Source organism: Mercurialis annua, linkage group LG7, assembly GCF_937616625.2.
Source record: "Mercurialis annua linkage group LG7, ddMerAnnu1.2, whole genome shotgun sequence".
NCBI classification, from domain to species: Eukaryota; Viridiplantae; Streptophyta; class Magnoliopsida; order Malpighiales; family Euphorbiaceae; genus Mercurialis; species Mercurialis annua.
In genome coordinates this window covers 9,377,750-9,385,758 of record NC_065576.1, presented here as the reverse complement: position 1 = coordinate 9,385,758, position 8,009 = coordinate 9,377,750, and the positions used below count along the sequence as shown (strand labels likewise).

Genomic DNA, 8,009 nt, shown 5'->3' with positions numbered 1-8,009 from the left:
TTAATTTGTTTCTGGTTGGCCAAATCCGGTCCACCCATATCCCAAATCCCATATTGAAGTTGGTGTTACATGATCAATTAAATCCTCTTGTATTAAATTTTGACTCAAGTCCAAATTGTCTCTGTTATACCCAAATGCACCATCCACTGCCAAATCTTCCATACCACTTCCCCAGTCACTTGGATTATCCTGCACTCCAATTTCCATCGCAGTACTTTGTTTGCAGCTGAAATTAGCATTTTCAAGCACTGTATTAGCCCAATCCGTTACGCTCAACATATCCACTTCATTATCAAACATCTGATCAGTACTCATCAGGTTTTCATCGTACCAGGGAAGACTGTCTGCCGACGAATTAGCGATTTTTTCGACCCGATAAGCACATATGAGTTCATGATCAGACCTCGCGTTCTTGTCTCCGAATCTTGAATCTTCTCGACTCTGCGGACACTGCAAATTTTGGCATGAATATGTTCTATCGGACGAAGCCTGACCGAAAACACACTTCCTTTTGTCACTTTCGTTACTATCCGTTGATTCTTGATGGGTGTCGTCGGGACTGTCGTTGATTCGGAGACATTTTTTCGTGAGATTCGAAAGAACTTCTTCTTGATTGACAACTTTGGACCATGTAGCGCTTTCTTTAGCCGTCATCTTCTCTTGCAAACACTTTGATTGCATCACAAGGCGTCTCATTCGATCAAAATTAGGCGACATATGCTTGATGACCGCGGCCAAAACGCTAACTTTCCAAGCTTTTTTAAGATCATGAGGTTTCTTGTACGGAGGAGCACCGTGTTTTTGCGATGATCCTTGTTCGCCCCACCAATTCTCGTTCCCCGTTGGCCACCATGGAGGAGCTAATCCTCGTTCTAGTGGAAACCGCCTTTGTGGAGGCACACAACGTTGCATTAGGGCAGAAAGAAGAGACCCTAAAGTCGAATCTTGCAAATCATGCAGCAAATTCATGCAAGAAGCCGGGTCTAGTAATTCAGCTTGAGCTAAAACTACGGGCAGGGCTTCTTCGACGGCTAATGGCGCGTTTAAATCGAACCGAACTTTATCTTTCCACCATTTACGTAGACTGTTTGATGATCCCGTAACAGGCTTACCTTTCTCCGGAACAATCCCGTAAACAAACCCTTGACCTTTGCAAACTTCCATTATTTTCACCATGTACTTAAGAATCGAATCATGAGCTCTCGACATCTTTTTTCGACGAGACGCCTCTTGCTTTGCTGCTTCTGCTTCTTCTTCTTCCTCGCCGCGCTTCTCTTTAAACTTTTGCATGCGCATGCGGTCTTTCCACATGCGCTTCTTGAGATCGTCATAGCTTATCTCCTCATCTAAATCATCAACTTCTTCTTCTCCAAATGCCATTGATGACTCCACTTCATGAATTTCCACCATAATTGCTATAAAAAAACAGCTAAAATCTTGAGAAATTAGAAACTATTAGTATTGCAATGTTTGTAGAAATGTGCATAGTGGCTTGCTTTGCGGGCATATGTATATATAGTAGGAGTACAATGGCCGAGCGGTGCCGTCATAATTGATGCAAATTCGAGTTCCAAGAATAAGGGTCGATTTGGATTTTATTTCCTGAGGTAATGGATTAGAATTTTTGGTTTCACAACTGATAAATGCTGACTTAAAAAACCGTACAGTTATTTTTGAAAGCAAATTATGTTTTAGAAAGCCGGAATTTTAAAATCGTGCATTTTGATGTGTGAATAAAGTAGCCAATTCCAGGTTTTTATATCATCAAATTTCAGTTAGTGTCAATTTGTCAAACAATAAGTAGTTAGTCCATACTTTTATCAGGACAATTGATTTCCAAGTACCCAAACTATTATCTTATTTTAATTTGATGACCAAATTTAGATTATATATTATTTTTATTATTAAATTCTATTTTTATTTTAATAAGATTTCTTGGCCAAAACTATAAACTTGGCAATCTGTTTTTTTTACAGCGTAACAGTCAATTTTATTTATTTTTGTCTAAAAGTTGATAAATTTATATGTAAATAATTTTTTTAAAAGCAAAATTACAATTTAAAATTTCTGTAATATCTAAAAATTTGTTTGACTGTATAGTTTGTTCAATATATTATTTTGTATTTAATTATTTTCTTTTTTCTTTTTTATTTATCATCTCTTTATGTATTTATTTTTATTTTTATTTTGTATTATTTAATTGCTCTCGTTTGTTCTATATTAAATTTTATATTTGTTGGTGGATTTTTATTGTTGTTTGTGAGTTTTTATTTAGCCAAATGATTAAAAAGGGAAAAACGTTTACCAAAATTTTCACTTATTTTTAAACCTTTCAAAAGTGTCTATATAGACCAGAAACTCAAGTTTTTATTTTAGAAATATCAATCTACTAAAAGGCACACGTCTGAGTTGACATGGAGATGACGTGACGTACCACCTATTTGCCATCATGACAAAAAATTGGATAAAAAGTGCAAATAACCTCTTGAATGTTTTTATAAAAATATTTACACCCTCGAACTCTAAATTGTTTCAACCCAATCTTTAAATTTTAGAAATAAATTTTAAAAATGACTCAAATTACTAAATAATTTAACAATAATATTAGTAGTAATAAAATTTACAAAATCTTAAAAATTAAATTATAATTAATTAAAATTAAAAATTATTATTTTTAAAATTTAAATAATGACATGTCGTTTTAAATAGATTACATAACAAAATGTACCAATAACAAATTAACACATGGATTAAAATTTAAATAAAAATCAGGGACCAGAAAAATCATTTATAAAGGAGATACATTAGTTACATTTACATATAAAAAGCGAGATCGGATGATATAAAACAAAGATGCTCTTTTGGAATAAAATTTTGCTATTTATTATTTGCATTTATAATTTAGGCTGAACAAATTACTGATACTTAAGTTTTCCTTTATAATTTATAATATATTGTACAAGATTTCAATTATGAAAAGGTTATAAACCGTTTATAAAAATGTAATGAAAAAATTATGAAAAAAATTATAATTTGTTGGATCTTTTACAATATATATATATATATATATATATATATATATATATATATATATATATATATATATATATAGTGACATCATTCATATAATTTCATAGAGGGTTATTTTTATTATTAATATTTCTTTGTCTATAAGTGGCCTTTTTTATTGCATTTTAAAATTTAGACTAAACTCATTCTAGGATCTCTAAATTATACAATTTTAGTTTATTAATTTTTCATCTTCTATGTGACTTTTTCAGTTTTTAAAATTTTCACTTTTTAATTCATGGAGGCCTTAAACTTTTACAAAATTTAAAGATTATCTAGCGTATGAACTAAAAAAAATAAAAATTTAAGAACTTAAGAAAGCTAAATAAAAAAAATTGGAGACCTGATAATCTAAAATTGTATACTTTAGAAACCCAAAATGGATTTAGCTTAAAATTTATTAAATCATTCACAATATCTTCTATTATAAATGTTTAGCTATATCATAAAGGATCATAAAAATTATTTTAAATTATATGATGAAACTATTATGCAATACTTATAAATGTATGTTTACGTCATCATACATGTTTTTTTTAACAAAACCGTTATGAAAAAATTATGAAAATATTATGAAAAATATATATATATTATATGTTAAAAATATTCAAATATTCCATAGATGCTCATTTCCGTTATTAATATATCTTTTGCTAAGAAACTGAATTACATAAAATAATTTATGCAAAGGTTATGAAAATTTATAAAACACATTTTCTACATTATTAGAAATTTTGTTTTAGATTATATTTAAGAAACTATTATGAAAACCTTAGTAAATAATTTTTTTATAACATAAACATTATTTATTTGAAGAAATGGTTATGTCACCATTATTCAAATAGTATAAAATTATTATAAAAATATAATTAACCCACATATTTTTACCTTATGAAAATATTATGAAATAATTATGAAAAATGGTTATATTTTATACCTAATGAAACAAAATTGTTACATGTGTTTTTTGAAAATTTTATACGAGGTTTACAAGACTTTCATAAAAATTCCTTGGGAATTAAACATATTTGATTAAAAAAAAGTTAACAAATTTAGGAAAACTTGAAATCAATTTTAAATTGAGTTTTCTATAAATTTTATAATAATATTTTAAAAATAAAGATCAATTTTAAATACTTTCACTCTCATTTTCTATTAGTTTCATCACAGATTTATAAATATTTTTTATTGGTTTGAAGTTGCATAAAAGATTTATACGTATTTATACGCTGTTTATCTGTCTGCGGTGTTGTAGAAACGCAAGATCACATTATTATACACTGTGATTTTGCTAGAAATATTTAGTGTGGTATTCTTCAGAAACTTAACTTAGTTTGGGTTTTACCGGGCAAATTTGAGGATTTTATGATACAATGGCATAGCATAATTGATAAGGGCAATACAGAAAGCTATGTGAAATTCTATGGTTTCTGGCAATTTGGGAAATATGGAAGACCAGAAATGGGAGGATTTTTTCACAGCCTACTTTTAACAAGGAGGCGATCATTTTTAATTGTTTCACTCAGACAGTTTTTCACTACAACATCTGTAATAGGAGTTTCAGTTACTCTAATTTGTATTTTTATAGAAATCCAGCATCTATTTTGTACTCGGATTTTTGATTGTTTTTTGTCATTACTCAATTCCGTAGCCTCTAGTGTGCGACTTTGAGTGCGCGACTTTGAGTGCGCCACTTCTTGTGCGAAAGTTTAGAATTTTTGGTTTTGCCACTTCTTGTGACTTTTTATATCTTTTTATTCATCAAAAAATTATGCTGTTTAAAAATCGTCATTTTCATACACCAACTATTATTTTTTCTCAAATCCATACACCGTTTAAAAATCTGGCAAAAATTGTTGAGATGTCACTATCCGGTTGCCAACAGCAATTTTCACCGGATTTTTGTTCGGATATGAATTTGAGAAAAATTGGTAATTCGTGTATAAAAAATATGATTTTTAAACGACGTAATTGAAATGAAAAAACGTATAAAATTTATGAATTTTTATAACATTAATCCTAATTTTTTTTAATTCATGTGAAATAGTTTAGAGCGACAATATTATTAATAGAAGGAAGTAATTAAAAACGAAAAAAGTACAGGTTTCCTTTGCCTAAACGAAAAACTCTATCAACCTTTCAACACTTTTAAAAGGCAATGGAGATGATGCAATATTTAGTTAATTAGGCTAAGGCACTTAGCAATCTTACAAAATAAATGTTGCAATATGCATTTATTTTGTGACGAAGCCCAATTTCTACATTGTTAGTACTATTAGCTAGATAACCTTAACTTTCATTTAATAGCATAATGTCAGCAACCTGTTAAGTGCAAGCTGTTAATCCTTATTGACCAAGGTTTTCATATTGATTTATTTATGAGCATGACCTGGGGTGGCAATGTGGCGGGGCGGGGCGGGATGGGGAAGCTATATCCCCGTCTCCGCTTCTATAGGGGGATTCTCATTTTTTTCCATTTATTTAATGGGAATTAATCCATCTCCATCTCCATCTCTATGGATTTTCCGTCTTCATAGGAATCTATATATCCCCGTATAATTTTAAAATAAATATTTGAATATTTTTATTATTCTCATGAAACATTTGAGAAAAAAATATGAACTATTTAATATCAATAATTTAAAAAATTATAAACTAAATTATCCCAAAAATTAATTAATCATCGAAATATTCAACAATTTTTAATATTAAAATAAAATAATCAAAATAAAATAAAAAAAGTCGTCAAAAGTCATTACGCAATATCCTGATAATTAAATAAAATTATTAAAAATTATGAACAATATATTAAAAATTATAACAAATTATATAAAAATAAATCGGATCTCCATGAGAACGGGGTTGGGGATCTCCATGGGGTGGAGACTACACTCCTCGTCCCCTCCCCGTCCCCGTAGATGGGGAATAATCTCCCCCGCCCCCCCCATTCCCGTATCCATGGGGCAATTGGTGAGGATTTTCCGCCCCATTCGGGGCGGATCCCAATAGGAATCGGGGAATTTTTCCCATTGCCATCCCTAAGCATGACATAACAAGATATGTAAGAGATGAGATGTTAATTACTAAGATGATAACGAACAACAAGTCTAAAAAGTAGATTAATACTATGCTGATGGTAATGGATTTAAATTTTTTTAGGCTTATTTTGGGATAAGTAGATTAGGAAAGTTGTACTTTTTATAAAGTAGTAAAAAAATAGAGTCGAACCATACTCATGTATGCAGTTAAAAAATATTATGGAAGGGCTGAACGATGGTATGTCAAAACTAGCTTCCCCGATGGCTTATCCATAGAGTCGAGCTCTGCCGAAAGTTCTCTTATCACAAAAAGAAAATATTTGTATTCAATACCATCTTTTATAAATGAGAAAATAACAAGAAAACCCATAAAACCTAATTCTTTTTCATCAATTACAACCTTATCCATGGATTTTACTTCTTTACCATTATAATTACATTTAATACCAGATTACCAATTTAATTTTCAGCCAATGCCGTCTTTTCAAAAGCTTACCCGTATCTCAGAAAATAACAACGAACTACCTAGACCCGACACAGTTAGAAAGCAATCCGGGTTTACCAGTAAGGTAACCATACGCGGAGGCGGCATAGCCGGCGGATTGCTCGTTGTGGAAAGCTATAAAACGAATGCCCATCGATACAGCGCGGTTAGCAAGGGCTGTGACGGGTTCTCCGACCATCCCAAACATGTGGGTAACGCTGCAACAAGCGGGTGATATGGCGGCGATGAGGTTGCCGTAGACTTGGGTTTCTTGTGCATTTTGGGTATTGGATTCCGACATGATTTACGGTAGCCTGAATGATCTCCACCATGTTGTCTTCTCTTCTCCAACGACCTTTACGTCCACCGCCACTTCATAGCAGTTCTGGAGAACCTCAGTTTTAGCGCTTGGCTTTAAAGACGTGGTTGAGTTTAATTGAGTTTTCAACTTGTGTGCTGTGTGAGTTGTCAATTCAAACTAGTGAGAATGTTGTGTCTGCGTATGAATGCTACTAGTATTTATTGAGTTTTCTTGTAGAAAAAAGGAGGAGGAGCAGTGGCACATTAGAACAGGAAATGGCTTGGTCTTAAAAGATTCAAGAGGAATAGTCTTGCGGTTATTGGCTTTGATGGGTGAATTATGATATCTTTGAATTTGTATGCATTTTTTTGTTGCATGGAAGAAGTGTAAAGAGTTTTACAATGCCATCAGATAACTTGGAGGAAATTAGGTGATTCTGCCACCAAAAACATCTTCTATGGAGATATTATGACTATGGAGAATGTGTGGAAAATATAAATAAATGCATTACTTAGAGAAGAAGTGGAGACATTTTGGGTCTAGAAAGTGAATTAGATGTAGTAAAATTAAAGTATAATTAACCAATTTAATTGTTATTTTTTATTTTAGTCTATTTAATTGATTCAATTGTCTAATTTGATCGGTTCGTTTTATATTTATACATCTATGATGTATAATTTATACATGATAGATACATTTTTTAATGTACTTTATAGATACATCGTTGATACATAAATTATACACGATTGATACATTTCAATACATCTTAGATATATTAGACGATTATTGATTTATTATTTAAAAATAAATAGTTAAACGACGTACGTATAGGTTTTTTTTTGCCAAACGCGTAGGTATTTTAAAATTTACCTTAATAGATACATCGCTGATACATAATTTATACATGATAAATATATTTTTTAAATATACTTAACATATGCATAATTTATGTATAATAGATACATCGCTGATACATTGTTATTTATCAAAAAAAAAATAAACATGATAGTATATTTTTTAAATGTACTAATAGATACATCGCTGATACAAAATTTATACATGAGATATACATTTTTAAAATATATTTAAATAGATACATCGTTGATACATATATACT

General features: G+C 30.6%; 1 protein-coding gene across 1 annotated transcript; it reads right to left on the bottom strand.

Moving 5' to 3' along the window:
- Positions 1-1,410, bottom strand: LOC126656736 (putative ETHYLENE INSENSITIVE 3-like 4 protein). Its single transcript, XM_050351340.1, has one exon. The coding sequence runs from the start codon at positions 1,408-1,410 to the stop codon at positions 1-3; it is 1,410 nt and encodes a 469-aa protein (XP_050207297.1).
- Positions 1,411-8,009: the final 6,599 nt, after the last annotated feature.